The sequence below is a fragment of the Amblyomma mixtum genome, chromosome 6, assembly GCF_055824585.1.
Source record: "Amblyomma mixtum isolate Tamu chromosome 6, ASM5582458v1, whole genome shotgun sequence".
Classification (NCBI taxonomy): Eukaryota; Metazoa; Arthropoda; class Arachnida; order Ixodida; family Ixodidae; genus Amblyomma; species Amblyomma mixtum.
In genome coordinates, this window is record NC_143017.1 from 68,702,126 (window position 1) to 68,720,059 (window position 17,934).

The 17,934-nt window shown below is 48.4% G+C and overlaps 1 protein-coding gene across 5 annotated transcripts in view; it reads left to right on the forward strand.

Moving 5' to 3' along the window:
- Positions 1-17,934, forward strand: part of LOC149339303 (hemicentin-2-like) — a 222,111-nt gene that overhangs the window by 198,399 nt on the left and 5,778 nt on the right. Inside the window, exons 6-17 of one of the 5 annotated variants that reach the window (XM_089548049.1) lie at positions 1,151-1,423; positions 2,114-2,380; positions 3,201-3,551; positions 4,562-4,816; positions 5,839-6,105; positions 8,076-8,207; positions 8,581-8,614; positions 9,144-9,250; positions 10,296-10,349; positions 12,477-12,643; positions 13,464-13,985; positions 15,605-15,776. In XM_089548049.1, the coding sequence (XP_089404175.1) occupies positions 1,151-1,423; positions 2,114-2,380; positions 3,201-3,551; positions 4,562-4,816; positions 5,839-6,105; positions 8,076-8,207; positions 8,581-8,614; positions 9,144-9,250; positions 10,296-10,349; positions 12,477-12,643; positions 13,464-13,985; positions 15,605-15,776 (2,601 nt within the window). The remainder of the gene's footprint in view (positions 1-1,150; positions 1,424-2,113; positions 2,381-3,200; positions 3,552-4,561; positions 4,817-5,838; positions 6,106-8,075; positions 8,208-8,580; positions 8,615-9,143; positions 9,251-10,295; positions 10,350-12,476; positions 12,644-13,463; positions 13,986-15,604; positions 15,777-17,934) is intronic. The other 4 variants (XM_089548051.1, XM_089548054.1, XM_089548053.1 and 1 more) reach the window with 4 other exon arrangements.

Sequence of the window (17,934 nt, forward strand, 5' to 3'; positions counted from 1 at the left end):
TGAATATTTAACTTTTTGACTATTAGAGTTAGACGCCTTAATTATTGAGAATTTCGAAAACGCGGTTACCCATCGGTGTTGTGGCCCAACATATTTTGCTTACATCACCCCAAAATACATGCGCATTCGAGAAGCTTGCAGGCAAAGCTACCCCTCCAGTGCACGTAACTCGTCGAAATAGCCAGAATTTGCAGGGGCCACAGCGCCGTGGGTAACCGCGTTTTCAAAATTCCAAGAACTGATATCGATATTGCCTACGGTGGGTTACACGCCTCCCACTAATTAATGAGCCTATCAGCAATAGTTAAACGTTAACTATTGAAATTAGTTAACCAGCCTGCTGGTTAGCATGTCTTATTTGAGTTCTGATGTACCTCCCGCAGACAATGCTATGCCGAAAAAAGCGATCTTCTAACTAAAAAAGGCCTACCTTTACAAATTGAGTAAAGTCGTAGGTGAAACATCCTGTATATCGAAGAACATGTCGAACAAGTGTCGATAGATTACAGCATTCTAATGGCAAAGACCTGCTTTAGCTGAAAATGAAGCTTTCATATCCTTGAAAATTTCTAGAAACGAAATGCAAGCATCGCCGCCACTGACCGATTTCGTCAGCAAATTGCAGTGACGTCGAGGCAGATTTTTGTGCGCGAGCCCTCGAGGTTAGGCTACACCGCTATCCGCTTCTAAACGGTGACGTCGGAGTCTCTCTCGGCTCTGACGTCACGGGTATGAATCGAGCAGCGAAATAAAAAATGGCTGTGGCTCAGCTTATTTAAGCCCGGTAATTGCTAAAGCAATATCCGTAGCTACGCCATGGTTCAGCTGGTAGTGTAGCTGGTGGTGGTGCTTGTGGTTAGACTTGTGGTGATGCATCGGTTATGCAATCCAATCCAATCCAATACAATATGCTAATATGGTAGCTACCGGCCTCGCTGCTACGCGACGGGCTGAAAGTGCAACTAGTATTGCTTTCGCAATAAAAAAGTTCCGGTTTTACACCCAACTGTCTCAGGAATAAATGCTTCTTTTGACAGAGAGAGCAATAGAATCAGTTTGTACCAAGAACAAGATTTGGACGGAGTTGTCCTCAGTGCCGGCTCCAAAATGGAGGCGCGCTAATTGTGCACGTTTTGGGCATCGAACGCAGACGTTCCGACCGTGGCGGCGGTGGTGTCCCCTCCGTTCCTGGAAGAGGGGCCGGGCACCCGCGTGACGCTCTCGTGCAACGTGCTCGAGGGCAACCCAGGCCAGCTGCGCCGCGTGCGCTGGCACCGGGACGGCGAGCTGCTCAACGAGAGCACCGAGCGCGTGGTCGTCTGGGCGGACGTGATGCGCAACGCCACGGGGAACTACTCCTGCCAGGGCGAGAACGACGCCGGCTGGGGGCCCGTGTCCGACACCCAGGAGCTGGCCGTCTATTGTGAGTGCACCCGGCGCCCAAACTGTTATAACATTTTTTTAAGCAAGTGAAACACCTTATCATCCGAGGAGAACTTTTGAAAACATCAAAAGACGTCCCATTATTCTCCTAGATCAGCATAAAGTTGTCCGGAAGGAGGTGAATACGTTTGGATGAGGCGTCTAAATGGACATATATAATCTAAATTGGCTGTTTGGGCTTGTTGGTCAGTGATCATGGTTAAAGAATGCAGCGCGAAAAGGCAAGGACAAACGAAGAAGTGGACAGGACTGGCGCTACTAACTAAAGACAGGACTGGCGCTGACTACATAGGTGTTGGTAGCGCCAGTCCTGTCCACTTCTCCGTTTGTCCTCGTCTTTTCGCGCTGCATTCTTTAACCATATATAGTCTGACGAGTGTCGATAGATGATGTGTCCTATTAACTGGAGCCGTTCACTCCTCCCGAAAAGGTCTCTTTCACGCAGGCAGGGTCGACCCATTATTGCTTCTATATTTTTCCACTAGCCATCACTAACGAAGGTTTCGCTACGATGAAAGTATAGAGACAGCTGTTGTAGCGCTAGCACACAGTCGGTTTTTTCCCGCCGTTTCTCATTTACTGCCTTCTAGCGTAGGTACTGAGGACAGGATGAAGATTAAGCGTAACCCAAATTCGTGTTGACCCGCGCTGCATCCTCCGTCCCTCGCAGATCCTCCCGGCCCCGCGAGCGTAGTGCACGCCAGCGAGTACGCCGTGAAGGGCAAGACGACGACTCTGAGCTGCGTGGTGGAGGACCCGGGCCTTCCGCCTGCCACGCACTACCGCTGGGAGTTCGAGGGCGAGCTCATCGTCACGGCGACTGAGTCCGAGCTGGAGACGCCGCCCGGCAGCCTGGCGTCACGCGGACGCTACTCGTGCGCCGCCGTCAACGACGTCGGCGCCGGACCCAGCGGAGACTACGAACTGCCCGTGCTCGGTGAGGCTGTATGATGCGCACTTCAGATAAGCCCGGACTAGCCGAGTTTCCCCCGCGGAATGAATTGCATGAGATGACAGGAAGCATGCCGGTTAACCACAAGGGCATCTATATTGTATCACCAAAAATGTTATTGGAAGCCAAGGGCAGAATTGAAAAGGAATATATGAAAAAGAATTGGCCAGGATACCATTCATATTGAGCCCCTACGTTGGGAGAACGGGATATGTAGCCCAGAGGGATGAGAGAAAAAGGGAGGAAAGTGCCCTTTGAAGACAAAAACGCCCGTAAACTTGTCATTTCTTCAGCTACTGACAAAGAAGGTTATTGTTTATGTCTGTCTAGCTGCTGCACAGCATAAATATACCCTATGGTCCGTTATATATACTTGACATAACCACTCCTATAGTGGCAAAAACGAACACGACGAGGGGCTTGTAAATAACATTCGCAGTGTACCTTTGGGAGGGAACAAGGCTCGCGGAGAGGAGCGGAGGTAACAACAAAACTGCCAGTTCATCCAGCCGATCATCGGGGGAAAACTCCAGACACCACCGCCATTACTCCGGCATTCATCTCGTTCTTTCTTGCCCCACCGACAATTGCCTGAAAGGCTGCCTCTCGAAGCTCATTTCTATTTCCGTCTCGCTGCGCTTTGTGCACCTCTGGGTCCACTTATCCTGATCGAGCTATGAGCGAGAGACAAATAAAAGGAGAAAAAGAGAGTAAAGAGGCCACAGCTAGCCGCCGGGGGCGATGTGAGGTTAGGTCGGCAAGTCGATGATGTGGCGCGTGGCACGTATTCTCCTCTCCGACGCAGCGCCGCCGTCGTTCATCGACCAGCTGCCCAGCGAGCACGGGGCGCTGCAGAACTCGACGGACGTGAGCCTGTCGTGCCGCGTCGAGTGCGAGCCGGCCTGCGTGATCGAGTGGTTGCGCGCGGGCGAGAGCATCGACTACAGCCCGCAGTTCAGCATCCAGAGCACGCCGCACCCGGAGGAGCCCGCCGAGAACCGCTTCGCCTCCGTGGTGAGCACGCTCAAGTTCGACATGACGCAGTGGCCCGGCGGCGTGCTCGACCGGAACCTGGACAACACCACTTTCACGTGCCGCTCGAGCGGCAACCTGGTGGGACGCGCCGTCTCCTCCACCACCCACTTCGAGGTCGAGTGTGAGTGACCCCTCGCTTCCTTCACGCGGACACCCGAATGGTACGGCGGCGCGGTTGCGTGGCCCGGTCGATAAAAGCTGCTGCGAAGCTACCGCAGTGCTAACTACGAGCTCTCGAGACAGAATGGGCATTACACTTCGACGTGTACTTTCAGACTGCAGGGCAGGTTATTGGTATGCTTTGAACACCAACATGCTCAAAGCATGTCCAAGCCCCGCGTCCGTTCTCGGTGTCCATGCTTTTTGTCCATGCTCCTTGTCAATGCTCCTTGTCCATGCTCCATGTCTGTGCTCATATCTACATTCATGTCCATGTCCACGTGTTTAGACTTGTCCATGGTGATAGTGTTACAGCCAGAAGATCGCACTGACTGAATGCACGAGGTCTGCAAGTATGTGCAACTCACTGCTAACTCAGGATACTCATAATCATCTTCAACCTGACTACGCCCACTGCAGGCCACTCAGGATACTATGGTGCCAATTTTGCGTGGAAATTCTTGTCTTTATGATTGAACATGGCTCACCTAGGCCTGAAAAAGCTAATCGATGTCATTGCTGAGCATACTGGCGGTAGAAATGCCACAAGCAAGGTGGAGGCAGCCATAAGCCTAGCACATGGCTGGCATGTGCAGTCATTCTACCTATGGCAGCCAGATGGCCTGTTCGAGGTCCTAACCACATGGTGGGATGAAGTGAATGAGAAAAAGTAGGAATTCAATAGTAAGGGAGTAATTACTCATTGGCATCCACCAAAGCGCAGCAATACGGCTACAAAGGAAAGCAATACAGCTTACAGTGAAGCTTCGTACTTAAAAAGAAAATAGTTCTGGTTCAGTGTTCGAACCCAGGACCACCTCTTCACCGGAACAGTCGCTCTACCAACTGAGCTAACCGGAAAGACTAGCATATGGCAGGGTGAGAGCGAATTTATCAATAACTACAGCGTTGCATTAGAATTTCCTACCACCTTCGTTTTCTTTTTTTTTTTTTTTGCTGTTGGAACTGCAGATCCTCCAGAGGACATCGAGGTGTCCGTGTCACACCTCCTCGTCTACGAGGGCAACGTGGCCGAGCAGGTCAGTTGCAGCGCCAACTCCAAGCCGTCCAGCGAATACATGTGGATGTACAACGACCAAGTCATCTCCGACAGCCCACTGCTGTTCATGAACTACAGCTTGGGCAGGGAGCGCACGGGAAACTATACGTGCGTCGCCAGCAACCGGCACGGCTCGGCGTCGGTCAACACCTATATTGACGTCATCTGTGAGTAGAGTCCGCGATATCTCCAGTGGCGGCCCCTATCTCCACTTTTTTCTTTTTTTTTTGCCGAGGGTAATGTGGGTTTTATGGATATTCGCCGGAATAAAAAGGCGAAGAAAATTATTTTGCTGACGTTTTCAGTTCCAGTTCAGCTTCAGTTTTCAGTTCAGTTTCAGGTTCAGTTTTGCTATTTTCAGTTTCAAAGCATTGGGCTTCTACATATGCTCCATGAGACATGCAGATATTTGATGTGAAGGAGACCTTCACAAAGGCATACTTTCTTTTTGGCTGTTTAGTGGAAATGGACTGCTGGTATAAAACACTTTCCACTCCATGGCGTGTATAACTCCTTATGCGTCATCGAGATTTTGTCAAAACTATTCAACATCAAAAAATAGAGATATTCTGAACAATTTTGTATTTTAGTATGGAAATATTCCTGAAATGCAATAATTTCACGCCTGCAAGCTCTTCGAATGCAAACAATTTAGCCATGGATCAGTCCTGTTACTGGTTATAAACGTCTAAAGTTACTAACGTTTAGTTAAGTGCACACTGAAGAAAACAAACGACATTATGGACTCCACGCCCTAGCTTTGAAATTTTTTTCGTTCTTTTTTTCTTATAAGTGAATAGCTTTAAGGCATTAATTAAAGCGATCGGAGTTTCCAAAGATTCCTCGCGGCCGCATCCGGACGGGAGTCCAGACGCGGCCATAATACAGTCGAACCTCGCTATAAAGAAACGGCTTATAACGAAATAATGGATATAACGAAGGAATGATGATTCCCCTTGGAAGCTCGGTCAACACGGGCTATAAAGAAGCTGCGGCTATAACGAAGTAATCGCCAGGCCCCTCCAACTTCGTTCTAACGAGATTATAGTATTCTTACGATATAGTGCTGATATAACAAATATTTCTCCAACGCTTTTCAATCAAACTGCAATAACTGATGTTATTGGCAGCCTTTATGTATTTTGTTTGAACTACGAGGTGGAATTCTCACTGCGAATCTCCGCTGCAGACCCGCCGTCGTGTGTGCTGTACACGAGCAAGAACTCGGAGGGCCAGGTGACGCTCATATGCGAGGTGGACGCCAACCCGCCCCAGGTGAACATCAGCTGGATGCTGGGCAACGAGACGCTCGAGCGGAACGTCTACTCGGAAGGCCTGCGCAGCATCTACACGGTGCCGGACTCGACGGCGCCCGAGTACTACGGTCTCTACCTCTGCCAGCCGAACAACTCTCTGGGAGCCGCGGAATGCGAATACCGCGTGAATGGGCCCGGCGGTACGCTCGCTCAATCTATTCGCTCGCCGTCCTAAAGTTACTCGTTTGAAGGTGCAGGCTCAGGCTACCTGGGAGAGGCAAATCTAAAATTTCAGTTCTGAAAGGGAAACTGCAACGAGCTTAAGAGGGTCGAATGTGCGAAAGTTGCAGGTAAATCATGCGAAGTCGTTTTGGGCTAGCACTTGAAATAGTGAAGTAATCGCCGATTAAAATCCGGACGCCCTTCAAGCTTCCCCGCAGCGCACGACGCCAAACGGGGGGCGTATGATGATTGGTTTGGTTTAATGGGATTTAACGTCCCAGAGCGACTCATGCTATGAGGGACGCCGTAGTGAAGGGCTCCAGAAATTTCGACCACCTGGGGTTCTTTAGCGTGCGCTGACATCGCACAGTACGCGGACCTCTAGAATTTCGCCTCCATCGAAATTCGGCCGCCGAGGCTGGGATCGAACCCGCGTATTTCGGGCCAGTAGCCGAGCGCCGTTACCACTGAGCCACCGCGGCGGGGCGGGCGTATGATGATGTCAGCGAAGGTATCCGTACATTTCCAATGCACAAACGCCTGTTTTGAAGAAAAAAACCAACGCCACCGAAGGCAGACAATGCCGAGAGTTGTTTGGCAGCACCTAACGCGTCAGGGCAGGGTGCGGCTGACGACAGCGGTAATTTGAAATGATACCTTCCGTGACGTCACGCTAAATTTCCCTATACTCCTCCGCTGCATTGAGCAGAAGCGCAAAATTCAATCGTCGATTACGTCACTATTTTAAATTCTAGTGCAAAAACACTTGGCATGCTTTACCTACAGCCTATGTAGATTTGAATCCTTGAATATCGCGAAATTCTCAAAAAAGTGCTGCAGTTGCCCTTTAAAAGAGTACTGACATCAAATTCTTCGTTGCCTGTTTTCATTGTTGAAATGATGCGAAAGACGTTACTACACATCGATCACCACGTGGTATTTGTCTGTGACTGCTTAATAATTTATTTTATCAAATTTATTTTCTCATGCTGTTTCGGTTTGGCCAGCAGAACGACGGCTGCGACATCAAAGGTCAGTATAGGCTACGTGAGGCATGAAAAACTACGATATAATCGCTGATGCATCGTTTTAATTGGCCGCAACGCTGAAGCCAGCCTGCATCAAGAGCCGGAATGAAAACAACTGAAGAAGCAACGATAATATTGCAGTTTTTTTTTTTTTCACGCTACACGTCACCTATGGTGACCTTTGATGTCACAGCCATGTCACCGCTGGATCGTTCAAACGGAAACGGAAAGAGCATGAGAGAATGAATTCATTTATAAATCACCTAGCGGTTGTAGGCGAATGTCATGTGGGGATCCATCGGTAGCAATGTCTTACGGATCATTACAGAGAAGAAGTCTTACAACTAAATTTGGTGTCTATATTCACTTAATCTCGGTTACCGTAAATTTATAGTTTCAGGTTGAATAGGTTATTTTTTAAGATTCTTCACCAGTTCTCATCTACTCTGATCAGAGTCGTACGCCTCATCTTTACTGTGCTCTTTCAAGCGCCGATTGCTGCAGTTCTGTCTGTAAGACCTGAATAATTAAGCGTAGTATTCGAAAGGGAAATGGAGACGTAGGCGAATATTAAAAAAGAAGGGCATACGAGTTTCGCCAAGTTTATACAAACAGCGAAAATTCTCGTATGACAGTGCATTGTAGTTAGTAGTAGACTTTATATTTCATCATGACGAAAAAAGTAAATTTCATGTGGACGTCGACTCCGAAGTTTCGCAGACCTACTCTGTACAAGGCTTGTGAAGATTAAGTGACCAGTTGTTAGCGATGTGCTCGCTAACGTATTACGAGTGACGAGAGTTGTCATAAATTATATTTCCTGACCTTGCGATATCGTTCATCCTTTCAGATATTGTTAATCTAGTGCTGTTCAACCGCCCTTTAGTCAACAGTTGGATTTCTCTCTCTCTCTCTTTCAGATGCCTACAATCATGTCTACCTAGACGATGAGCAAGTCATGATGATTACGGGCATCGCAGGACTCATCGTTTTAATTTTTATCATTATCATAGTTGTTCTCGTCCTCATAATGAAAAGGAAACGGCGGAGAGGTAAGGACTCTACACTGCATGCATTGGGCTCGATATTCAGGGCGCCGACGTTGCCGAAAATAGTTACGAACCCATTCTTTTAACCCAGTATTTATGTATAGTACCTCACCACTTTTAACACCTCATTGGAACTGTACTGTTAAGAAATGACTTATCTTTATTTCTTTCCGCGAAGCAGTTCATATTCATTTAGCGTTTTCCATTGTACTAATAAGTATGCATAATGAGCAATCGCCTTCCACCAAAGCTGCTCTGCGTGAATTGAATGTTGCCCTTGTTACTTGTAAATACCTCACTTGTTATGAAGATTCCCGGTGGTTGGAGCACGGTAAGTCAGAACCTTGGAGTCATATGCCGTGTGTGCTCCTTACAGCTGGACCGAAAGAAGCGATCGAGGATCGTCAAACGTAAGTACACAAACGAATAAACCCACTAATTTTTCTTTCCCGTCAAAATGAACCGCGGTGTGTGTTAGCGGCCATTTCCGTGAAATTATGCACTAACGAACCCCGGGCTGTTGCTGTTTCTGATGTTGCATGGCATGCACGAGGAAGTTCCTTCCTGGCATTGGTTGTCCTGCTTCACGTGCAACCATTAATATGGCCTAAGAACACTAAAGCCTGATGACGACAAAACTGAAAGGAATAACTTGAACGACTTGCCTTAGCCTCTGCCCCAATTTTATTTGCTTTAATCGTGTATAGTTTAACGGCAGGGAAAGATACCTGGTATGAAACAGGTGTGCAGATCGCGAACGAAGCTCTAGTCTTTTTGATGCACCAGATGTTTTTCATTTGCTAAGCGTACACATTGTGGTAATCGTTTTTGCATTCACTCTTTAATTAACTGGATGACACATTAGTCAGAGTGTAATGGTGTCCTGCTAAGCAACTTGTGTATAACAAGCCCGCCTGACCGTGCTAATCTCTACCATAGACCGGAAGGACGCCTAAGCCTCAGTGAAGATTTGAGCATCCACAAGGCTGGCTTCCACCCACCCTATCTGCAGAATGGTAGCAGCAGTGATATCACTGGAAACTCAGGTAGATCTCTTCAGCATCATGCTTGTACGTAATTTTGTGTTTCAGTATGCGTATCCTTATCCCATCTGCGAGCAATCTTGCAGCATATTCTGTTTACAGGACTTTCGACCCCTTTGACGAAAGCGTTCTTTCTAATCGATTTTTAATGTCCGATAAAAAAACGCAGCAACCAGGAATTGTCTACTGTAAAATATTCCGAGATTTTACTACACCTGCGGCAATATATACATGTACATTCGGGGACAAAAGTCTCTGGACCACGTGGTTCTTAAATGAAGCCCATAGCTGTAATAATAAACGGTGGATACAGACCACACTTGTGGACGTGGAAGTCATAATCCTGTTCTTTGACCTCTACAAGTGTCGTGGTCAGCTAGCGGCTAATAGCAGAACTATCGGTTTCGTTGACGGAACACACGGTCCAGAGACTTTTGTCCCCGACTGTACTATCTGCACTTCCTATTCCTGTGTGGAATGCATCAGCCAACTCCCCTCCACCGGAGATTTCGCCACCGGCTATTGCTCACGAAACGTCCTGCACATCTTTACTAGCTTGTTGGCCCATACATGTGCCTCACTGACTTGCTAGTACCCATGAATGTCACGCTGCATGACTTTACCGCTTCAATGTCTTTTCCAATTTTCTGCATGACGCCCGCCTGTCTGTTTTAGCCAAACATCGATTTTGGTCCGCCCAGGAAACCAGCACATCCGTTGACAGCCCCATTAAAAACGTAACTCCGCTCGGCAGTAATATCGTTCTGACATTTACACAGAGCATACTACAGGCGCCCTGCTCACATGCTGTCCTTGTAGTAACCGAAATTGAAATAACTGCCAGGTCCGCTGTGTCTTGCACGCGTTTCCTACTCTGACCCCGCGAGCCGTGCGATGGTTTAAGCTTGGCTCCTGTGCAAAACGTTGCTGCTCCTCGTTGCTGTTCCCTTTCTCTCGTAACCCTTTCCTTTTCACTTGATATCCTGCTGTGTAACACGCACGCCCAGCATGCGTCTGACGATGGCACCACCACTCCCTCTGCACACAGTGATCGCATTCAAGCGAGTTGACGAGGCCAGAAGGAAAAGAAGAACCGTCTCAGGTGAGACACATTCAACGGATGCCAAACGCCGCGGCTCGGACGAGTCGTCTTTCACGCAGAGCAGCCTTGGTGTTTCTACTTAGAGAAACTGGAATATTGTGACGCTAGCTCTCCGGTCAATCTCACAGAGCACCCGCTACTGACATGCACTGTCTGTCGTCTTTCTTTTCTCGCCACTGTCTTCACTGCACTAACATCGAAGGATCTGTTATCACGTCCGTTAAAAGTTTGTCGATAGGGTTACACGGCCAACAGATATAGCTTTGCGTTTATCGCAAAACTAGGCTGATTGAATTCAGTTCAATTTATTCACTTTGGAACATGTATACAAAAGCGGGTGACAAAAGCATCTGGGCCCTTAGCAAGTTGCTAGTCTGGGCCCCTGTATTAAATGCATAAAATAGCGTACCCGAACGCCACTAACAAATAATTATAAAATGTGCACAGCTTTACAAGCATAAATATAGGTTCCACAAAAGTAGCAATCAACTGAAGTATACATCACGTGATATAGGACCAACGAAACAAACGAAATATCAACATGGGACAGTGTTTACAAACACTCAAATAATACATAAATGTCCTGTCAAGAGGAACAGATGTTTTAACAAGTTGGTAGCACATCAAAAAAAGCATAGTTGAAGCTTAGCACTACATTTCGGCAACAAAAAAAAATATGTTTATTAATGATGTCCTTCAGTAAGCGAGAAAAATTTTCTTAACTGCTGCTGTGAGAGTGTTCCGTGTTTTTGCGCAGGTGTATGCTTACATTCTTCTGCTGTATAAGTTTTGAATGGCCGGAATGTTAAAATTGTAGTTATCTTCGCTTCGTGTGTGCCTTTTTTGGCGCTATAAAGATTCGCTATGTATTGAAAACCTTCACCTGATATGATTAGTGGCATCTATAAAGGTATGGCCAATGAGTCAAGAGATCAAGGGAATGCCCGATCTTCCAACGTTTGCGTGGAAATAGCAAGATGCATAAAGTGTTGAAGGCCACTTTTCTATCTCAAATATGAAAGCTACGGTGGAGAAAACGGTGTCCAGGGATCATATCAGGCTCAGTCATTAACATTACGATAGCGAACCGGAATTTAACGAAGAGAAAAAGCAACGCAATGATAGCGAACCACTCCAGTTAAGCCCCTTCGTTAGATCCCCGTGATGATAACAACCGAGAATTTGACTGGACCTCAGACCATGCTGTAGCTATTTGTCGACGGTTGTTTGTGAATAATTTTATTGGCACACAGTTTCAAGCTAATGTTGAGGTGAAGGTTGCACAAACATGGGACGATCTACAACGAAGAGACACAGAGACATACGCAGCCGCTACTAACAACTGGTTTATTCTTCTTAAGAACGTACACTTATACATTTGACCACATATGCTCAAACGCCATCTGGAACCACAACGGTCATGCCAAGGGCTGTTAACGCAGTCGTGTGCGCAAAAAAATGATTTCAGCTGCGTACAGAGCTACGGACGTATCACTAATACAGTCTACTCCTTTTTTTTTAAGTTACGTTCGTACTGAACAGTCAGTGCTTCAGTTGATTGAATACGGACGTATTAGTGATACGTCCGTAACTCTGTACGCAGCTGAAATCAATTTTTTGCGCACACGACTGCGTTAACAGCCCTTGACATGACTGTCGTGGTTCCAGATGGCGTTTGAGCATGCGTGGTCAGACGTATAAGTATGCGTTCTTAAGATGAATAAACCAGTTGTTAGTAGCGCCTGTGTGTGTCTCTGTGTCTTCTTTGTGGATCGTCCCATGTTTGCGAAACCTTCACCTTCACCACATGCACCAACTAGGCCCAACCGAAGTTTTGTTGAGTTTCAAGCTAGTTTTACACGCAAATGACTATGCAACTACGCCACCGAGTGACTCATTCTTTTCGACCTCACATAAGGTTGATTTCAATGCTTGGTGCATCAGCTAGGGATAAGTATTTCTGCTTCTAAGTTCACTTTTTTACCTCGCGTAGTGCTGATGTTAATCTTCGGAGCGAGGACTGCGCGTATCCTCGATGGTGCCAGATATGGTAGCGGCGTAGCGACACCAGTGTAACCAGACGAGCGCAGCAATATGTCTCCGCCCTCCGCTTGTTCGCTGGCGCAGATCTCAACAGTCCGGTGAAGTCCAAGTCGAAGGCCGGAGCCGAGCCGGTGTACCAGAACGTCGAGGGAAAGACGGAGAACGGGCCTCCGCCGCTCGGCAACAGCGAGCCCGAAAACAGGGCCACCTACGAGAACATGCCTTTCCATCCCCAGAGGAACTCCAAGGGGGTAAGGCGGACCCACCAACTGCTCTCGCGTTCGCGCGTCGCGCGCACAGTGCCGCACTCTTCTCTGTCAGGAAAAGCGCGCGCTGCGCTGCTCGGCAATCGACTCTCTCCGTCGCCCAACAGCCAACGCTAATGAGCTTTACCCACTCGCTGGAAGCGCTGCGGTGGCTCGCCAGCGTGTGCACCGAGAGTTAGTAGTCGTTGCCGCGACTTTCGCAGGGCGGCCTTTTGCTGCCACTTCGGAAGAACGAACCCCCCTTCGCCCTATACAACCTCGCTGTTTCATGCCCTGTCATTTGGTGTGCTAATCGTGTTCTCCCAACCCTAACTACTGGTTGTTGTCATAGCCACTTTACAGTAAGCATGTCTGCGTGGCCCGCTAACGAAATGGTGTGCGCCTGTTTGTGCAAAGGCGGCCGCTAGTGCAAACTGACCGCGCTTAACGCACGCTGTCTCTTTTGAGCTCGCATATTCCCTCGAGTCATACATTAAGCGTTTAATTGTCTGGAAGCGCTTGAGAAGCGAAGCGAATGCAGCAACAAAGTGGAGATATCTACTGACTTTTTTTTTTTCCTCTGCGAATAACCTGACACCATGTCAGGGTGAAAGAACTAGATCTTGGCATGGTATACATGTTGCTCTCCGCATACTGTCTTGTCCTGGTATGCGCCGGGAAGATCAGGGCGCCCAGCCGTGTGCGTGGCGTTTCTGGTACGAACGACAACGTGGACGGTTCGCTCGTATAGAATACATATAGCCCGCGCGCGCAAGCATCCGTGTGAGCCCTGCGTTTCTTCCCCCACCCCCTGCATCGAAAACAGTGCCCTTCGACGGCGTCCACCGTCACGTCTGAGTCGACGGTGACCACGTCCGCCTCGGAAGCGCCCTCGCTAGGCAGCTGCAAGGGTCTCAAGCCGTCGTCCTCGACGCCGCCGCCTTGCCAGCGGGACGAGCGACGGCCGGCCGCGCACTACATGAACGTGACGACGGCGGGGCGAGCGTTTCCCGACCCCGTGCACGCGAGCATCAACGGCGTCGGACTGCCGCCGCCGCGACCCAAGAGCACCAAGCCGGGCGGCAGTCACGTCTCGACGCCGGCGGGAGGCTCGGTGTCTGGTTCGCTGGGCCGCCGCTCGGCGACTCCCTTGAGGACGGACTCGCGAAACGGCTATCGCAACGGCGCCGACGCCGGGGCTGTCGCCACTGGTGGATACGGGACACCCTCGAGCAGAGCGCACTCGCCCATGATGATGACTACGCCGCCGCAGTCGTCGTATCCTCACCACCACCTCTCGAGGGCGGCCCACGACGGCGGGGACTTGCTCCTCTCGTCGACGCCGAAGGTCAGTCGCCCGGCACTCACACGCACGCACACGGAGCCGTTCCCTCTATCTTTCTCCCTCTGTGTGTCCCACGCTATCTCTCCGACGTGTTCTTCGCCACGACGCACTTCTGACACTTCGCACATCTTGAACTGTCGACCGCATTGGTCCCTTTTACTTTCGTTCTCCTGGGCACCGTCTCTCGACCATCGACACAGTCGCCTATTTTTGCTCTTCCTTCCGTCCTTTTTTTTCCTTTCCGCAACTATCCGTTGCGTTCTGTGCTCTCCACTGGCTCCGGCTGCGGCCCCGGTTTTCAAACTGTATTTGCCCCTTCCTCTTCTGTTTTTATTCATGTGGTTTCTTCTTCTATGCCATTGTACTTTCTTGACTTTTGCTTCACTTGAGGGTGCTTTTGACATTTTATTTTTTTCTGCACCCAAGTGAAAACGAGTGGTGGTGGTCGTATATCATCACTTCTGTGCTCGATTCATTTACATGTGATGCCGACACATCAATGCATAATTTTGTGCTGTGCATGAACTGAAGACCGCATGCTTGGCAAAGTGTCCTGAGACCCTAAATGTGGAGTAGACCCAGAGTGTTGGTCGAACGGTATTCGACTAACACTTTCGTGTTGCCCCGCCGCGGTGGCTCAGTGGATACGGCGCTCGGCTGCTGACCCGAAAGACGCGGGTTCGATCCCGGCCTCGGCGGTCGAATTTCGATGGAGGCGAAATTCTAGCAGCCCGTGTACTGTGCGATGTCAGTGCATGTTAAAGAACCCCAGGTGGTCGAATTTTCCGGAGCCCTTCACTACGGCGTCCCTCATAGCCCTAGTCGCTTTGGGACGTTAAACCCCAATAAACCAAATCAAACCAAACTTTCGAGTTGTTGTTCAGTGCGGCCTCGCCCTACCACCTGCTAGTCTTCCTGGTTAACTTAGTTGGTAGGGCGACTAGCCCGGACATGCGGTAGCCCTGGGATTGATCCTCGTACCAGGACGAATTTTTCTTCAACTGTGGCTTCTCTGCGAAAACTGTATAGGTTTCCTTTGCAGTATGGAAGCTCTAATGTGGATGCTAAAATCAGTAAATATTAACTAATTGACTTGGTGCTCGTGCCAGGCGCCGTATTCGAACCAAACGTTGCTCTGTATGTACTGCTACGGTAATTATAATTTGAACATTAACTTCACACTTGTTCGATCACTGACTCTCGTCCACCAACGTAAAATGCACACGCGGCGCCTGAAGTGGACTGGACACTGTACTTCAATAAAAAAAATGGCTTCGAAATCTTGAACTACCTTCCGGATGCGGTATTTGTATAATAACGGAGATCATCCACCGTATTTTTTGTTTACTCGCAGTCTTTGTTGTCAACGCTGCATATATGCACGAAATATATGTACTTAACGCCACGATTTTGCTGCATCGCTCATCGCGTGAGGCTACTTGAAGCTAACCGCTGTGCGCTGCGCTCGCGTTCTCGTTACGCGTTTGTGCTAGCATGGTTGTGCATCCTAACCGCATGTGTGTGCTGCCGCTTTTTTTTTATCACCTCCCCCCCACCTCCCTTACCTCTGTATCATGCCGTACCCGCCTGGATCGGGGGTCCTGGCCCGGTCCCGCCAACAGGTGCATCTCCTGCGCACTAACCACCGCGAGGGGGTCGTGTACGCAGACCTCGCGTTGCTCAACAACACGCACAAAGCTGCTGCTGCTGCTGTCGTGTCCTCGAGGAGGGAGGGCCCTCCCACGGAGTACGCCACGCTCAAATTCCACCAAACGCTAGACAATGCAGCAGCCGGTGAGTGTTTTGCGAAGCGTCAAATCATGCGCATCCTGCCCAGCGTTTGCAGCGAGCAGGACCAAAAGGAGATCATAGTTATTCGCTCTTTGATGGACACTGAAGATAACACAAAATGTGAAGCCTGCGATTATAGGTTTTGTTACTCAATCGTAGAGAGTTCTTGTTATCACGACACGATGTTCGTCAAGTAATCATCGAAATGCTTGCTCCTCGAGCCAACGAATGCGGCCGCCTTGCATCCCCAGGAACAGGTCCTGTCAACTTCGACCGCCGGACGCGGTTATGCCCCAAGTTTTGTGCCTTGCACCCTTTCTTCTCAGGTTTGCTTTGTGATTCTATGGCAAGAACTTGGTATATGCGGGGAAATGTAGTTTATGATGGTGCCATAAAACGTGTCGCTAAACCTGGAATTATCTTAAGGAGTAAGCATGACCACAAACCATAAATCAGCAGGTAACGTAGCGGCGGAAACACAGTCTCATTTGTGGGCTGTATGTGAAGCACCGTCTACAAAACTATACACCTTGAAACGAGTTGAATCTCTGCAGAAGGCAACACTAAGCTAGGCTTATATTTAGCTAATACAGCTTTAATAATAATTCAATAAAAAGCGCACAATCTTTAGAAATCAAGTGAAACAACAAAAGGAATGTTTCATAAAGAATCAAGTTAAATTTCGCTGATAAAATGTTTTATTAACAACGATTTGTTGCTCTTCGAAGTTGACAAAAGTTAATTTATTCTGGCAGCTAGGCATACACCAGAGCTTTTAGGCAAGTACAAGAGTTACCGACTAGAGTTGCAAAACAAGGTGCTGTCCTTCCTCAGTTTCTTGTTAGCCTTAGTCCGTACTGCTTCCTCTTTCGGACAGAGAAGCTGTACTGAACGCGCGAATCGCAAATTCATTGCTAAGAGGCAAAAATAAATCGCTAGTCAACACCGGAGTTCTCCCTCATCAAATTGGTCCATAGACTGTCTATAGACTTCTCACAGACTCTGTTGTCTTCCTATAGATATTTCCTTTCGTATAATCATAGTCTATCGAAAAAGTCTGCTAAAAGTTTCGGCCAATAACCTATAGATTTTCTATAGACTGTCAGTATGATTTGAATTGCCTATAGAGTACTCTATAGGATTTGTCTATAGAAATTCTATAGACTTTATAGACAAAGGTCTATGGATAGTCTATAGACTGTCTAAAGATATTTTTGTAAGGGCTGTGCGAGGTGTAGGCACAAACCGCTTATTGTTTTTAAGCCTCGGTAGGAGCTGTGAAGAACAATTAATTACAATCTGTTTCAGAGACCTTCGGTGCAGGTTCTCAGAATAGGCCACAAAAAATCATGAAAGTCACTGCAGCTGCTCAATGTGTACTATGTCGAGCTTCGCAGCGCAGTGGCAGACGCATAGCCTAATCTCAGAAATCATCCGACGTTGTATTCGTACATGAAATGAGATACTTATTGCGTGTACGTCTCATAAAGACGAAGTAACAACTGGTTCAAGCGTAGCAGATCGGGCTAGTCGGTGCTCGAGCGTCATTTCAGGAGCGCGAATGTTCAGCACAGACACAGCTCGCTCGCTCATGTCTGTCTTCTTGTATAGGCGTCGTTGTACGGGGCTTATCGGACTACCACTGAGAATGTCTTTGAATTACCTATGTGGGGTTTGTAAGCTGAATGGTGTTTGTCGGAAGGCTCCAGAATTATGCCAAGGAGCTGCCCCACATATGACTGATCTAACATGTGTGACGATTTTGTCTGCTGCGACCTGCGCCAGATACAACGGGCAAACAATAAATAATAAAAGAAGGCAAATGCGCCACTAAAGCCAAGTTGTGTCCCTAGATCTGGCACACTTATTTCAAACGCTCCATTAGTAATGCTCACACTGCTGAACGACGTATATATTGTGAGGGCTCAATGAACGGTATGCAGACATCCTCAAAAGCACGTTGCCTAACAGAAATTGAACGCAGGAACTTGAGCGAGTTATATCCTCGTCACAAAGGAACGTATGCAATGAGCACCTCGCGAGCAGGTAGATTAAACTAATTCGAAGAACCGAACGGTTCCGATATACAGCTATCTCACGCAGCCAATCGCCCATGAAGGTGACTGCGCAAGTGTCTTCAGCAGCGTAGCACAGTTCGCGT